The 15,388-nt window shown below is 46.1% G+C and overlaps 1 protein-coding gene across 8 annotated transcripts in view; it reads left to right on the top strand.

Annotated features, from left to right (window-relative positions):
* Window positions 1-15,388, top strand: part of TRIO (trio Rho guanine nucleotide exchange factor) — a 340,446-nt gene that overhangs the window by 260,186 nt on the left and 64,872 nt on the right. For 7 of the 8 annotated variants that reach the window (XM_073237759.1, XM_073237756.1, XM_073237760.1 and 4 more), the window contains exon 34: window positions 967-1,210. In XM_073237759.1, the coding sequence (XP_073093860.1) occupies window positions 967-1,210 (244 nt within the window). Of the gene's footprint in view, window positions 1-966; window positions 1,211-1,320; window positions 2,132-15,388 lie in introns of those variants that run through there. The other variant, XM_073237774.1, reaches the window with a different exon arrangement.

Below are 15,388 nucleotides of genomic sequence, written 5' to 3'. Positions count from 1 at the left end.
AAATTAGTTGGTCACAAGATTCTTGTGTAGGAGGTGTGTTAATGAGCATGTGCACTGTCCCTACGGAGCGTACAAGACATTCTCTAGACAGCAAATGGTCGAGAGGAGGCCACGCACTTATTCTATAAGCAGCGATCTTGGCATTGATATGTCTTTATGGAGTTCATGGATGTGCTTCAGAGGGCCTAAGAATATATATAGTAGAGTTTTAATTGAGAATGGGAGTGAGTGAAAGAGAAGAAGGAAAAGGAATTTCAGAACACAAAATACGTGTCATGTGGAAAATAAGCTGGTTCTGTAGAGTGACGGAGTGGTGAGGGAAAAGGGCCTGGGGTCAGGTGGCAGAGGGTCAGGAATGTCCACTGCGGGGAGAGCAGGGGCTCTTGGGGGGTTTTGAAGAGAGAGAAGGCATGCTGTGCCACTGTCACAGGATCTTGAGCCCACTGCCTTTCTGTTCCCCTGCCGATGGCTGCCCCCTTTCTAACCCAAGTGGGCTGAATCGCCAGCGTGCCAACAGTGTGAGCCGCTCAAACATGAGGTTGGAACTGAAATCGCGAACAGAGTGCTCTCTCACTTCATCACCATGTTTCATAGTGATCCCCCAAATGTCCTTCAGTTTTATTGGTTTGCCCTAAGTTGCAAATTGAGTACATAGCACTTTTGGAGCAAGGAGATAATATATGTCTCAGGCACAAAAAGTTGTGGACGCTCGTATGAAAAATCATACCAGATTCTGACAGCAAAACACTCAGAAAATCATGATTATATCTTAGAACGTGAAAAGGTCAGTAACTACCCACATGATTCCAAAGAGAAATGAGGGACAGTGAGCCTGGAGAGCTCTTCCTGGGATGGTGGCGTGGGGACACTGACCCAAGTCCAGTGCTCCTGGCCCAGTTCTCAGTCCCCGCCCCCACAGAAGGGCCAGGGCTCGGGCTGGCTGACATGTCCCCACTTCTTCCCCAGCTTTCTGGTGGCTGCGAGCTGACCGTGGTGATCCACGACTTCACGGCATGCAACAGCACCGAGCTGACCATCCGCCGGGGCCAGACCGTGGAGGTTTTGGAGCGGCCCCATGACAAGCCTGACTGGTGTCTGGTGCGGACCACCGACCGGTCCCCAGCCGCGGAGGGCCTGGTTCCCTGCGGCTCCCTGTGCATTGCCCACTCGAGAAGTAGCATGGAGATGGAGGGCATCTTCAACCACAAAGGTAGGAGCCCACGGGGCGTGGATGGCAGGCACCTTGGGCATGACTGTGGTGTGCCTGCGCCGCCTCTCTGCCACCCCTTGTACTTCCGCCCACTCTCCCTGTGTCTCCAGGCCTCTTTACTGCATTAGGAGCTGAAGTGGAAAGGAGGATTGCACCTGTTACTCAGAAATAACGAATCACCTCTTCCCCAGAACAGTGTGATACCAGCTTAGAGAAGGAGAAGGGGGCCATTCTCTTTGGGCTTGTGCCATTCATAACTGGATAACACACAGCAGGTTCTGTTCTCCTCCAGGTGATGTTGAAAACCAGGCAAGTGAGGCCATAGTCAGCATCTTCTTCAACAGAAGTTGACACTGGGGATGCTTTATGGTGTTAGTGTTAACATGCCAGAAAGCCAGGCATGCGGGCCCCGAGTAGACAGCCAGCTTTGTAGCTTTGTAAGGTGTCTCAGGTCATCCCAAACTCCCGAGATTCCTGCAGGGACAGGGACCAGAGCTGGGCCCCAGGGAGGTGGGCTGAGCCAGGCTGGCTCAGAGCAAAGGAAGGCGGCTTTGGAGAGAAGCGCTTTAAACCCAAGGAGCAGAGCACTTGCACACACAGCACCTGGCGACCCTTGGTGACTCCTTTAGATCACAGTGACTGTACAGGGCCGCTTGCCATGTGTCCACAGGGGCCTATGATGGGCTCCTAGTGGGAGTGTGAGCATACTTGTCCTGCATGTCCATTGTGGTAGCCACTGGGCAAACGTGGCTGTTAAGCATTTGAAACATGGCCTGTATGAACTGAAATGTGCTTCAGGTGTCAAATACATGCTGGATTTCAACCATTAGTAACAAAAAGGAATGTATAATTATTTTATCGTCATTACATGTAGAAAGATCATTACAGAGTGGGTTAAATAAAATGTATTATTAAAAGTAATTTCACCTGTTACTTTTTAAATTGTGGCTCATGAGAAATTTTTAAATTGCATCTACAACTTGTACTATACTGTTGGACATCCTGATTTGGGGCAGTGCTGACTTAATCATTCATAGTGAAAAGCTTATTTGTGTCTTTAAGCCCTTTTCAGAAATTTTGGCCTATAACTTCTAGGAAAGTGCAGAATCAGTAGTGTTTACATACTGTGAACAATATTTTATGTCACAGTCTTCATTTTCCTGTAATAATGGTAAATGGCTGATTGTTCCAGATTTGTGGATACACAATTTTTTCCCCTCCCTGAGAGATCACTCTACTCTGCCATAATCAAGATGTTTTCTGTTAATTTTGGAATGTTCCAGTTGCCCCCTCCATTTGTCATCTGTGCCCTTTTTACATTCATCAGCACATGCCCTGGGGACCCCCCTGCAGAGAGGTTGGTCACTGCATTGAGCTAAATGAAGCTACACAGGATACATAGCTTACTGATGAGCTCATCTCATCAATTATAGGTGCAACGTGTTCTGGATCCTTCAGGACCTAATATGGCCTTATTGTCACCTCAGTAAGAAACTAGAGGAATTCAGCTTTGGGCCAAAAGCCAAGGTGTCCACTCTCATTTCTGGTGAAGTTGTCCATGCGTTTAGAGCAGCGTTGGGCTTCCCTTCATGTGGCCCTTGAGAGTGAGTCGAGCTCTGTGCTGGGCTGCCTGTTAACCCACTGCCAGAGCATTTCCAAAGTTGCATAATATATTTAAGTCCTTGATTTTGAGTCACAAAGTCCCAACTTTTTTCCCGAGTTCATCTATTATATAGAGGAGCATGCTGCAAATAACGCTTGTTCTGAAAGATTTCATTTTCTATGTACCTTTCCCGTGGCGTGTTCTTTACTTCCTGGTGTTCACAATTACAGGCTAAGCAAGAGGAGAGAACTATGTATTTATCCCACTTTGTCCTGAAAACTTCTTATGGAAGTTGGGCTTTTGCTTCTTTTTCAAGTTTAAGTACCATTTTATTCCCTAAGTCTTTTCTCTCTGCTATTCTATGACATTCTAGTTCCTGGAAAGTTACTCCATGCCCCTCATAAACCCTCTAACACTCTTTCTTTACCAAGAAGGTGTTTCTTCATTGAGTAAAACCTTTTGTGAACAAACAGCAAGTCAGTAGACAAGGTCTTGGAACCTTAACTATTTTTTCCTTCTTTCACACTTTTATGCAAGGAACTCTTAAGACCATCTATTCCCTTACAGTGTTAAGGTCCAGGCAGTAGACTGGGGAAGGAAAATCCCCCCTTGAGCTCTTTGACGAGCCTGTGCCAGAGCATCATGCCCATGTTCAATGTTAGGAAATCAGGCATCTGGGGGAAGGGGCCTTCAGCAGCTAGTTGGGGCAACAAGGGATGGAGATCTAGGACTGAAGTCCAGCAGACGCAGAGACTAGGAGCAAGAGACCGCTGCCATCCCGAAACAGGAAATCCTGATTTGTTTCTGCTCAGCTGCACAGCCGTTCTTACTTACTCTTGTGTAAAAAGGAGTGCGAGCCTTTACGATTGTTCATATACTGGTGTGGGCTGGGCTGCATGACTGTACGTACACTGGTGTGGACATCTGCTCATCTGGCATCTCATCGTAAGACCCGTTTCCCTTTGAGAGCCGTGTAGGCCTTGCATACAGCGGTGGGGGGTTCCACATGACCCCTTCTCTCTCCAAGGGGGGTGGCCAGCGCCAGGGCTCTCCTCTCGGCGCCATCGCCCACTCCAAGACTCATAAGCGTTAAGCAGTTGTCCGTAGTCCCTTGCGTAGTTTCCTAAATGTCTGGCTCGCACTGCTCTGACCCTCCCGGCAGGAGGAAGGAGCACATTTCCTCCGGCTCCAACATGCTCTGTGCCTTAATGCCTCATAAATTTTTCATGACTTCCCAGTCCAATTAACTTAAACTTCCACACATTTCAAATGTAAAAACAATGCCTATTAAGGTCAAATGTCTCTTTATTTGGTTATGAATTATATTTTAAGAATTGCAGTGTGACGGTGATTACAAATCCCTGAACCAGCCAGGAAGGGCCTGGTACCACCTGTGAGCACCCCCCAGGCTTGCCAGGCAGCCTGGAGGCACGTGTAGGAGTGGATGTCCGTAGGATGGTGACAGCGCTTGGAGGTGATGAGCACTGGGTTTCTTTCATGGTGTTATGTGTACCTTGGTGATGAGGGGAAAGGATAAAAAATACAACTTACTTAAAATGAACAAGCAATGTAGCTGCACAGTATGTTTTCAAGATACTTCTGGGTCTGAAACTAGACTCCAGTGTCAACATCATGCCATTGAAAAACACATTTTTGAGGGGCAGACCTGCATGGACATATTGCCGTTGGGACAGTCTTTGCAGACAGGCAGCCTTGGTGTCTGGGGTTCTGTCTTGCCCTCCTGCCATTCTCCCTACTTCGCAAATTAAACGAGCACAGTCAGATAGAATCAGGATTCAGCCGATCCTTGTGTTCACCCGGCGTTGTTTGTGTTTGTGATACCATCTACCATTATGTCAGCGCCTCTGGGGTTAGGACCTAGACAGAAGATTTTGTACCGGTAAGTCTGTCACTCAGCCACGATTGAGGAGCCCTGACCCCCACACTTCTAGTATATAACGCATGGTTTACTGCTGAAATATGTACTTCAGAATTAACTTTAATCTCTTAGTAAGTCCAAGGGAGTTTTCTTTCATACTGTCTCAACTTGCAAAACTTGTCACTTTCCTCTGTTTACTTAGTCTTGGTCACAGAATGCAAACAGGAATATCAGAAATGTATGTATTTCCAACGAGGCCAATTAAAACACCGCTTTTATGATGCCCCAGACTGAGTAGTTCAGCTTTTTCTTCACAGTCAAAACTGCCCCCCACAATAGTGCTTGAGAGGCCAGCTCCAGGGTCCAGGTGACAAGCCAGCGTGCATACCTGGCACAGCGCAGGGGCACCTGGTGGGGCAATGCCCAGAGCCGGTGGTGGGAGGAATGGAAGTCAGCCAGAAAAACATGGTTGTGTGTGTCTGTGACCAGGCAAAGTTGCAGCACATGCTTTCTGCAGGCTTCATACCTGCAGGACATGGTGGCAGCCTTTTGGCTGTATTTGCCTTTTTTATGGGTAAGACTAGCATCTGTCATTAGTCTATGGGAGGTCCTTCCATTGTGCTCACACTCGGCTCATTGCATCTGAAACACCACCTGTGCAGCTACGTCATGGCACACCTGACCCCTAGGGTCTCCCGCTACCCAGACTGGCTCAGTTTGGATGAAATGGGAAAGTCACTTGCAGCCCCCACTGAATTGTGGTGTTTTTTCTTGTTGTTTTCCACTAAATGTGGCTTTCATAGAAGACCTTTTAGTAATAAGGGTGACATTTGCAGTAGAAGCATAGAAGAGGCAATATGTTGAGCTTGCAGAGTCTGTTCTTTAGGTCAGGACCCGAGTTCTGATTCCACCTCTGCCTTTGGTGACATTGCAGCCCTGGGCCTGGGGCAGAGGAGAAGTGGGTGATCCCTGAGACCCTCCCCGGCGCTCCCATTCCATGTTCATACTTCTTACGGGGCGGGGCCTCTCTGAATAGAGGCCATTGCCGGTCCCTGCCCCCTGCCTTTTCTGTATGCTAACCCGAAAGGAGATGGGAGGGGCTCTTTTTGCTAGTTCTTTGATACATTTAGAAGAAAATACCCACTTACACACTGTAGCCTTAACCTCTCTGAGGTTATAAAGTTTTGTCTTCTTGGGATAGTGTGTAGTGCAGTACATTCATTGTATTTCAAAAAAATTAAAAGCATGATTTTTTTTCACTCTAAATTTTTTGTGGGAAGAACAAGGGGACAAAGACATAAGGAATAAAACCTCTTGCTTGCTGGCCACTTGAGCCTCCACACCCAGGGGCTGCAACTCAACGAACTACATTTTCTGAAAGCAGCCTACCAAAAACGATCCTTCGTGTTTCCTGTTTGCCACACCGCCTGCAGGAAAGTGGGCACCCTCAAAATCAAGTCTTGATCTTGACCTAACTGGCTGCATGAAAGAGAAGACCTAGGAATTACCATTCGTGAGAGCAGTAGGATGGGACTGCTTTCAGTGAAATAGGACATTTTCTGTAGTCCAGGTTAAAATTAGAAATGGGGTATTTTCCTGAGAAATGACTGAGGTAGATACCACTCAGGCTCCACCCCGGCTGCTCCCTTCCCTCTCGCCAGGCCCTCTGCCTAGGTTTCTTACCCGTCCTTCTCTCTCCCCGAATATCTGACTCTCCACTGTCTCACCATCTTCTTCAAACCTGTAATATCCGTTCCCTCTTCCACTACCTCCCCCAAAGAGAAAATGGCTTCAGTTATTCACCCAGAAAGTAGTCGGCACACCTGAGGCTCTCCTCTGCCCACCACATTTTCTTCTAACTGTGGTAAAATACACATAACATACAATTTACCATCTTACCCCTTTTGGAGTGTGTACTTCCATGGCAGTAAGTGCATTCCCGTTGCTCTGTGACCGCCAGCCACCCATCTTCAGAGCACTTCTCATCCTGCAAAATGAAACTCTGTACCCATTAAATCATAGACCCCCATTTCCCTGTCCCTCTAGGCCCTGGCAGCCACCACTCTAGTTTCTTTATTGATGATTTGGACTAAAATACTTCATATAAGTGGGATCATACAGAATTTGTCTTTTTGTGACTGGCTTATTTCACATAATATTTAATGTCCTTAAGGTTCATCCATGTTGTAGCATGTGTCAGACTATTCTTTTTAAAGCCAAATAATATTCCACTGTGGATGCAGACAACGTTTTATGTACCCATTCATCAGTTGATGGGCCCCTAGGCGGCTTCTGCCTTCCGGCCATCGTGATGCTGCTGCTGTGGCCATGGGTGCACAGCTTGCCCTTCACATCCCTACTTTCAGTGCTCTTGGAAGAAAACTCAGAAGTGGAATTGCTGGATCATATGATTCTATTTTTAATTTTTTTGAGTGTGCCCACTGCATTTTGAAAACTTTATCTCAATAATATATTTCAAACGTGTGTTTTTCTCTGTTGCCACCACTGCCTAAGACCTCCCAGCCTCTCCTACTGTAGCTAAAACACAGGCACAAATGCGGCGTTCCTGTTTCCGTTTCTTCAGTGACTTGCTGCTCATCATAGAATAAAGTCCCAGTTCCATAACATGTCCCACAAGGCCTTGCACCTTACAGGCGTGAACACGCACACACGGTGCTCAGTCTCCCCTGTGTGTGACACATCAAGTAACAGGAGGGTTTTCTTTACCGCTCACCCATGTGACATTCCCTGTCCCTTCTTAACCAAATAAATGAAAAATGAAAAGCCCTAAAGGAATAAAGTTAATTTATCCAGTGAGGATTTAGAAGTGAGGAGAGAATGGAATAAATCTCAGTGCAGTTAACCAGTGTCCCAGCACAGAGGCTCACATCAGGGAAACCTGACAGAGACAGTCCTGGGGAGGCGACTGCCAGGGACCCCTAAGACCCAAAAGGAGCTGCCTAGGAGCTCAATGACAGTGCTTTAAAACAGACTTTGACGGGAGCAATGGATGCCGATATAGTGCCGAACTTGTGAATGTGAGAAAATACGCACCAACAACAGGTTCTGAAGAGCAGGGTCACTGAGGGAGGCAGAGGGCCCCTCTCCCAGCCAGGCCTGGGCGGCTGGGGGCCGGGGCCCAGGGAGGGCAGGGCATAGAGGGGCGCTGCTGCCCGGCCCGGGAGGGGCGCTCCTCGGCGGAGGGACACGGTCCCTGCTGACCCACTTTGTTGAGTTCTGTTCTGGTTTTTCACTTTAAAAATACACAGTTCACATGAATATATTCACTGGGGCTCTTACTCAAGTTCAAATAAACAACCATGCCGTTTAGGCCCAGGACCAGTCTCAGAGTCACTTGTAACTCCTTTGAAGGGGTGACTGTGCCAGACCCCGTGCCTGGAGGCTGTGAGCGCCCCCCTAACTGGGTGACCATGGGCACAGCTGCTGTGGGGTGTGAGATGAGGACCGATTTCCCTGCAGCCCGAGTCGCAGCCTGAGCCTCCCCTGCAGGTGGACCTGTGAATCGTGGCCCTGACTGTTTGAGGAGGCCAAGTCTCTCCTTTGGTCCCCAGGGCATACATATGACACCAGGTGACAGGATTCAGCAGAGATTTGCAGGTATCAGAAAGGAAGGACTCAGAAGGCTGCCAGGTGCGTCCTCCCACAGGGACCTCAGGCCCAGGCCTTGTCACCTGCGTCCCCAGCCTGCGCCTATTGTCGGGTTTGGCTAGCCTCACTCCCAGGGTGCCTCAGAGCCAATTCCCTGCTCAGAGGACAAGCAGTCCCTAACCAGACCACTTTCCCAGCTCCCAGGACAGCATCAGCCCAGTCCATGGATGGGGACGTTGTCTCCCTCGATAGGAAGCCTGGCCTCTGCTTACAGGGCTGCGGCCCTGTCCTGTGCCCTCTGTCCCCCCCACGCCACTCAGGAGAGCAAGAGCTCTGTGGACCCAGGAGTGCTTCTCTGCCTTCTCGAGAATCTCTGTGACCAGTAATGGAGCTCCCCATCCGAGGCCTCTTGCCTCTTGCCTCTTGCCTGTCCCTGAGTGTACTGGGGACAGCTTGGTTTAAATTTGTCAACCCATGTTTTGCCTTTCCCAAATCATGAAACCCTCTGCCACAAAGGTGAATCTGAATCTCCTACCTCTCATAACTGCTTATGACTTTTAAATGACCTATTAAGTTTTCAAAAAAATGTAGGGCATCAAAAGACTTTAATGACATCAAAAGTGTAGTTGCATATATTGCAATTCCCATGTTTTAGACATTTCCTTAATGCCAGATTGTCACTGTTAATCCACACAAGGCATACATGTTTCAAACCTGTACAAACCTGTATCTTCCCACATACTCTTCAAATATATATATAAAATGGAAGATCTAAATACCTTTTTTAAAAAATTAGCTTTAAAAAAAGAGCAGATTTTGGTCTGTTTGAGTAGCTGCTAATGTAGATCCGTGTGGGAAGAAGAGCTGAGGACCAGGCAGCTCCTCCTGAGCACCATGCGGCCAGGCCAGGGATCAGCACGAGACCTGTGACCGAGGAACACCTCTGTGCAGCGAGTAATTACAGAGGGCACAGGCGGGCCACTACTCTGTTGAGTGCTTCATTTGGAGGCATTTTCATGTTCCAACTTTATATTAAAGTATCTATTAAAACTAGGAAAAAAATCTATGAGCAGGTATTGACACTCTCCGTGCTAGGTGATCACTAAATTATATATATAACAAAGCCATAAACAGTGGATGAGAAAACTGTCTTCCTACCCTTGCGTAAAAATGGCCATGACACAGCATTTGGGCAAAGATGTATAATCAAGGAAGAAAAGGTCACTGGGAGAAGAGAAGTGTGCCCTGCTCCCGGTGACTCGGGCCGGGGCTGGGGTGGCTGCAAGGACAGGATGGAACAGGAGGTGTTCACTTCCTCTTCTCTGTAGGCTCTACTTGTTTTAAGCACCTCCTTTCTGACATTGGTAGATACCAGACTTTGCTATGCATTAGACAAACCACAGTTTCTCTTTTAGATTTACTCACTCTAATTAGCATCTGCCAAAACTGAAAAATGGTAAGAAATTGTTTAAAAGTACAGTGTGCTGGTTTTTACTGAGTATTTTTAAAAGGAACAAATGCTGTACATGGAGAGAAACAATTGCATATTTCCATCAGGGTAAGTTTCCACTTGTCCCCATGATTTTAGCAGATCGTGTCTCTGAGGACATCTGATCAACAGCCCCTTAGGAAGTGTGTGCCAGACAAACCAAAGTGTGTTGGACTTTTACTTCCATGTCCTTTCTCTGTTCAGAGAAGCATGAGATGATTTTGTAATTATTTTGTGTTCCCAGCGCTGACTTTCCCATAAACAGAGTTTTGGTAGATTTGACTGTAGGTCCTGATGGCTCAGCTGGATGGCAGGAGAAGGAAAAACACCTTCCAAGATTCTGGCTAATTCTGAAGCAGCAGGCCCTGGAAATTTTGGAATCATGTATCCCTGATCAAATCCGATGAAACCTATGGTGCCTATTCTAAAAAACGCACATAGGTACAAAACTTCTGCAAACAATTTCAGTGACCCCCACATTCAGAACTTCTTTCTAAAGAAGAGAAGCCAAATCTTGAAACTTCTTTCTAGACATTTCACATGGTTCAAAAGTAAAACCATGCAAACGTAGAGACCGAGAAGTCTTACTTCCACATTCCCATGTGCCTTGTACAGCCATTTTTACTCATTTTAAATTCTACCCCTGGTATTTTGTTAGGCAAATGCAAACTTGTGTTCTTGCCTCCCTCCATTTTCTAACATAAAAGTTGCATAATTTGCTCCGGCTGTTTTCTCTTGGCCATACCTTTTAGAAACACCTCCATGCCAGTACGTGAAGATGCATGCCTTGTGCGTTTTTATGGATGTCCAGAACTTCACGTGTGCTTGTAGCTTAGGGGATTAACTAGTGCCCTTGGGAACTACGCTGGGTGGTTTCCAGGCGGTTGCTGTTCTGAGAAGGGTTTCAGACCCTTGGCACAGATTTCATTTGTGTGCAGGTCTATCTACAAGATGGAATTCTAGAAGTGGGATTGATGGGGTGAAGGGTGAGCACATTTATGGGAAACATACTTTTGAAGAATTACCTAAATAAACTACGTTAGAAAAAAAACACAGTAAACACAGTGTATAATCACATCAGCTTTTTTTTTTTTTTTTTTTTTTTTTTTTTTGAGAGGGCATCTCTCATATTTATTGATCAAATGGTTGTTAACAACAATAAAATTCAGTATAGGGGGGTCAATGCTCAATGTACAATCATTAATCCATCTCAAGCCTAATTCTCGTCAGTCTCCAATCTTCTGAAGCATAACGAACAAGTTCTTACATGGTGAACGAATTCTTACAGAGTGAATAAATTCTTACATGGTGAACAGTACAAGGGCATTCATCACAGAAACTTTCGGTTTTGATCATGCATTATGACCTATAAACAATCAGGTCAAATATGAATATTCGTTTGATTTTTGTACTTGATTTATATGTTGATCCCACATTTCTCCTATTATTATTATTATTTTTATTTTTAATAAAATGCTGAAGTGGTAGGTAGATGCAAGATAAAGGTAGAAAACATAGTTTAGTGCTGTAAGAAGGCAAATGTAGATGATCAGATGATCAGGTGTGTGCCTATGGACTAAGTATTAATCCAGGCTAGACAAGGGCAGCAAGACATCCACGGATGCAGAAGATTTCTCTCAAAGCAGGGGGGGTGAGGTTCTGAGCCTCACCTCTGTTGATCCCCAAATTCTCACCTGATGGCCCCCCTGCGACTGTGCCTGTCTTAGGTTGTTCCTCCCTTGAGGAATCTTACCCGTCTCTGGCTAACCAGTCATCTTCCGGGGCCATACAGGGAAATGTAAAGTTGGTAAGTGAGAGAGAAGCCAAATTGTTTGCAAAGGTTAGCTTTTTACTTCTTTGCAGATTTATGCCCTGTGGCTTCTATGCCCAGCACTTGTCTCGAGGTATCTTTACCACCTGGAGGAATTATGATACTCAGTAAATTCGATATGAGGCACGAATTCTATTTAAGGTTTGTAATTAGGAAGGAAGAAGAAAAGCTATAGATGTAGCATATGAAGGAAACTTGGGAGGATTGATTATTTCTTTGACATATCTTCTTGTATAGTACCTTAAGTATGTATAGGTTTTAAACTACTAACTAATTTGCACACACATATTAACATAATAGGAGTACGGTGACATAAACAAAGCAAATCTATAATTACCAGCCATCTCCAGTGAAGCCAAGAAAACCATTTAGGCACCCTAGGCATTTGTGAAATTTATCTATGATATGATGGATATTTTCCAACTGTACTTGAACCATCAGACAAATTAAAGGACATCAGCTTTTATATGTTTTTTAGTTTTGTTCAGTATCATGACAGTTGAGCTGTACCAAACTCCTTGAGTTCTCTAAATCCATTTTACCCACGTAGGAGAAAAAACTTCCCCCTTTGACTAAGGTCACTCTTTAAAACCATATACAGTAAGCCATGATTGTGTGTGGCATTTGATGGACTTTTTCCCACAGTGCTCTGTCCAGGAGCATGCAATGGAATATTAGTATAAATGACATTTCACCTATTTCTGTGTTTTATTATAAATGCAGCAGAGGTTGCACATTAGGAGCTCATAGGAGCTCACCACTAAATGTAAGTGGTGGTAGTTTCCGAAGAAATGAGTGACTTCCCTCAGTGTCTGTATAAAAGCAGCTTTTTGAGGTGCCAGTGCTTTGCCTTCTGTCCATGCAAAGCTGCTTATGAATCCAGACCACAGTGTCCCCTGTGAGAAGCGCATTCATGAGACACTGCTTTCTGTGGTTTTTATAATGGGCTTTAAATAAAGTCTCCATATAATCTCTGTGCTTTCTGAGAGATTGTTTCTTATCAGTAAAGTTTCCCAATGAATTTTGAAAAAATACTTTAAAACACTGCTCAATCTTAACTTCCTTCCTTCTTTACTGACACTATGAAAGGATTTTGGAGGGGACAAAGAAAGGGTGTGGAGTGCTGGAGGTCAGACAGTTAAGGAGGCTGACCTTTGAACTCTCACCTGCAGCGCAGGGCTGCCCTGGAGTCTTCCTAGGTGCCGGTAGAAGGGCGGGACAGAGTGGTCTGACCAGCAGTGGCTGCGACACTTTGGACAGCTTAGTCATTCCACAAGGCTGCCACTTTCAAGGGGTCATGATTTTCCCAAAACTTTTTCTAGCCAAGCTTAGCACAGGGGATCTAGTGTGTTTATTATTTGAAAGGCCCTTTCAAACATTTGAGAGGACAGTAAACAGGCTCATTTGCCCTGGCCTCACTGCAAGGCAGCTCTGGTCTTCTGTATGATTGTTTATTGAAATAGTAGCCTCATGTTCAGTTGCATCCTGTCGCTCCCACTCCTTTTCCTGAGTGTGTGGAACTTTGAATTTACTAGAAGGAAAGAATATTAAAGTGCTGTTCTTAGAGATAGTTTCCTCCTGTCCCCAAAATAGGCAGTTTCAGTCCTGGATTATGGAGCAGACTGTTATCAGATGAAGGAAGAGGGCTGTGTTAGTCAGCTGGGGCTGCCATAACCAAACATCACCAGCTAAAAGGCTTCAACAACCGAAACTCATTGTTTCATAGGTCTGGAGGCCACAAGTCTAAGCTAACGGTGTCAGCAGGGCTGGTTTCTTATGAGATGTCCCTGCTTGGCTGCAGAGAGCTAGCTTCTTGCCATGTCCTCACATGGTGCCCCCTCCATGTATGCACCTATGGTGTCTCTGGGTCTGAATTTCCTGTTCTAATAAAGACACTGGTTATCATGTTGGGTTAGAACTCACCCCAACAGCTTTATTTATTTATTACTTAGTTTTATTAAACTATCATTGATATACAATCTTACAAAGGTTTCGCATGAACAACATTGTAGTTTCAACATTCACCCCTATTAACAAGTCCTCACTGCCCCCCTAGTGCAGTCAATGTCAGCGTAGTAAGATGCTATAGAGTCACTGCTTGTCTTCTCCGTGCCCCAGCAGCTTTATTTTAGCCTAATTACCTCTTTAAAGATCCTGTCTCCAAATACAGTTGCATTCTGCGATACTGGGAGTTAGGACTTCAATGTAAAAATTTGGGGAGGGACACAGCCCATGGCAGAGGGGACTGTTTGAGCCTTAGAAAATTAAAAGTAGTGACAGGCAGGGTCTGTTGAGGGCCTGCAATCAGCTAGACATTGTGCTGCTTTTCTCTACATTTAATCCTCAAGTATGTGCTATGGGCAACCTCATCCAGGCAGGAAACTGTAGGCTCTAGAAACCAACTCAGTGGCCCAAGACCAACCACCATTTGTGGAAGAGCAGCTTCCAGAAGCTGGTCTCCCACTTCCACCTCCCTCGGGACTGCCTGCAGGCCTGGAGCTGCAGACGTTCCCTGGAGGCCATGGCCCCTCCAGCCATCCCTCTGTGAGAAGGACCTGTTTTCAGCTTTCTGATTGGAACTGTGCTGCCTCCAGATGCCGTCCATCACCCAAGGAGGTCACCTTTATGAAAACCTGCCCTTTTTTCTCCTTCAGGTCCCTCGTCCCACCCCCCACCCTGCTAAAGTACAGACCTGCACCCTCAGGGGGCTCGTTGTGAGCAAATGGATGAAGAACCAGTCACAAAAGTAAAAATAATTTTTAAATCAATTTGCATCCAGGAATAAAAGCTTTTTCCTCCATAACCCGCACCCCCCACTACATCTGTGACAAAAATACCAAAATCTGCCGCTTGGTTTTCCTTGAAAAGTGAGCTCCCTGCCAGTCTTCCTATTCTCCGCGGCCCCTCTCTGAGTGATCTGTGGGTGCCGTCATCACTCCCTACAGGTTAACAGAACTGGGACATCAAACGCACATATTGGCTGTCAGGGTTCAGCACCATTGCTCTAATTTTTCAAACACTGTTGTTTTTGTTACTTTTTTAGAGAACACGTTTGTGAGGCTACCATCTCACATTGCCATTCGGCAAATAACTCCCCCCCCCCCCCCCCCCCGTGCTGATGCAAACAGAGAATGTCTGGGAGCCAGTGAAAGTAAAATGTAAAAAGGGAGTCCTTGAATGTTTGTTTTGTTAAAGTAATTGAAAAACTCACATAGTTCGTGAAAAGATAGCAAGCGAAGCCATGAAAAGGAGCCTATCGAATTTTTGGCACCCAAATCGAGTGTTTGAATGCCTCAATAAAGGTGCTTTTGTGGATTGGCAACTGCGCTAGAGAGCTGCAGGAAATAATGTGCTGAATGGGGCCCTGAGAGGCAGGATTTAGTCATCCTGTCCTTCCCCTCCAGAACGGGAGGCATTATCTGTGGGCTAAGAAACTGGACAAAATGTCCTCTGAACAGGAGTATCTTTGTGCATGGAACCTGAGACACTCGATCCTGGTGGCGCAGCTGTGCTGGGCTAATGCTTTGAACTCGCTGAGCAGAGAGGAAACGCCAGGGAAGAAACCCAGGGCTGGGGAGGCAGGGATGGAGCGGTGCCTGGAATCGCTGTCCTCCTGCAGGGCTGTGACTCCAGAGTCCAGGCCCTAACCGTGGACCTACCTGCTGCTTGTTCTGATTGGGGGTTCAAGACCAGCTTACGGATAGACTGCTAAACCTTTATTAGGATTACTGATACTATTTCAAGTCTCAAGAAAGCACTAATTTTTA

Source organism: Manis javanica, chromosome 1 (genome assembly GCF_040802235.1).
Source record: "Manis javanica isolate MJ-LG chromosome 1, MJ_LKY, whole genome shotgun sequence".
Lineage (NCBI taxonomy): Eukaryota > Metazoa > Chordata > Mammalia > Pholidota > Manidae > Manis > Manis javanica.
Note: the sequence above shows the minus strand (reverse complement) of the source record. Positions and strands in the feature narration are given on the sequence as shown.